Below are 1,520 nucleotides of genomic sequence, written 5' to 3'. Positions count from 1 at the left end.
GAGATGCACAGCCTGCGCACCGACGCGCTCTACCGCCTCTCGCTGGCCCAGCACCTGCGGCACCGCGTCTTCTGGCTGCCGCACAACATGGACTTCCGCGGCCGCACCTACCCCTGTCCCCCCCACTTCAACCACCTGGGCAGCGACCTGGCGCGCGCCCTGCTGGAGTTTGCCGAGGGCCGCCCGCTGGGCCCCCACGGCCTCGACTGGCTCAAGATCCACCTGGTCAACCTCACTGGGCTCAAGAAGCGAGAGTCGCTGCAGGCACGCCTGGCCTTCGCGGAGGAGGTGATGCCGGACATCCTGGACTCCGCCGACCGGCCCATGACGGTAGGGGCGGGGCCCTTTTCCGTCTGCCTGTCCCTTCCGGCCTGTCCCCTGCTCTGGTTCCATCCACTCTGAGTTCGGCCACCGCTCGGGACCCTTACAGGTAGCCCGCTCTCCAGGCCAGCGCGGCCTCACTCTCCAGAGCCTTCCCCCTCAAACTCCTTTTTCTTCTGCCCTTTTTCTCTGTCCTGGTCCCCTCCCGCAGCTCTGCCTCCTCCGACCCCACCGCAACCCGTGGCCGCTTCCTCAGGGCTGGCCAAATGTCCCTCCCTAGCCCATCACTCCGGTCCCCCCCTCCCTGTGTCCTCACATCACCTGGGCTGGCCCGGCTCCCATCCGTGCCCAGGAAGCCTCGTCCCACTCTGACCCCAGCAGGCTGGGGACCAGGCCCAGCCTCGCCCAGCACACACATCCTCCTCCAGGGCCGGAAGTGGTGGATGGAGGCCGATGAGCCTTGGCAGGCCCTGGCCTGCTGCATGGAGATTGCTCGGGCCGTGCGTGCCCCCGACCCCGCTGCCCACATCTCCCACTTCCCCGTTCACCAGGTGAGCTGGGGGGCCCTGCATTGGGGGTGGGGCTGTCTAAAGGTGTCTTGGGGGCGGGATTCTGCAGGACGCTGGGTATTTAGCTGGTGTCCCTGCGTGGAGGCCAGTCCCAGTGGGTTCAGTTGGCCTTGACGTGTGGTCTCACATGGGCACATCTGCCTCGTGTACCTCAGCTTCCTCCATGTGGCGAGTCACAATGTTTGCCTTCACCCTCGGGGTCCAGTGAGGTGGTGCTGTGAGCAGGGTGCCGGGGAGGCCCGGAGCCATGGCTCGTGGCCCGAGATGTCCCCGGCAGCCCTTCCCAGACCCCTCACTGTCTCCTCTGCCTCCCAGGATGGCTCCTGCAATGGCCTGCAGCACTATGCCGCCCTGGGCCGGGACAGTGTGGGCGCTGCTTCCGTCAACCTGGTGCCCTCGGACCTGCCGCAGGACGTGTACAGTGGGGTGGCCACACAGGTGGGTGCCACGCACCCTCAACCTGTTCTCATCCTCGGAGCCCACCTGGTGTCTGTCCTTTGCCCACTTGGGTGATGCTAACCCCACAGCCATAACCTCAGCTGTCACATGTGATGTGATTGGGCAGTCAGGGTGGGCCTCCCGGGCAGGTGTCAGCCAGCTCTGTGAGACCTCTGCAGGAGGTGTGGCCTC

At 66.2% G+C, this 1,520-nt stretch overlaps 1 protein-coding gene across 1 annotated transcript in view; it reads left to right on the top strand.

Moving 5' to 3' along the window:
- POLRMT (RNA polymerase mitochondrial) overlaps positions 1-1,520 on the top strand; it is a 15,249-nt gene that overhangs the window by 11,089 nt on the left and 2,640 nt on the right. Inside the window, exons 11-13 of the mRNA XM_015599536.2 lie at positions 4-330; positions 750-872; positions 1,206-1,328. Coding sequence (XP_015455022.1) covers positions 4-330; positions 750-872; positions 1,206-1,328 — 573 coding nt within the window. The remainder of the gene's footprint in view (positions 1-3; positions 331-749; positions 873-1,205; positions 1,329-1,520) is intronic.

This window comes from Pteropus alecto, unplaced genomic scaffold (assembly GCF_000325575.1).
Source record: "Pteropus alecto unplaced genomic scaffold, ASM32557v1 scaffold30, whole genome shotgun sequence".
NCBI classification, from domain to species: Eukaryota; Metazoa; Chordata; class Mammalia; order Chiroptera; family Pteropodidae; genus Pteropus; species Pteropus alecto.
This window is presented reverse-complemented; position numbering and strand designations above follow the sequence as displayed.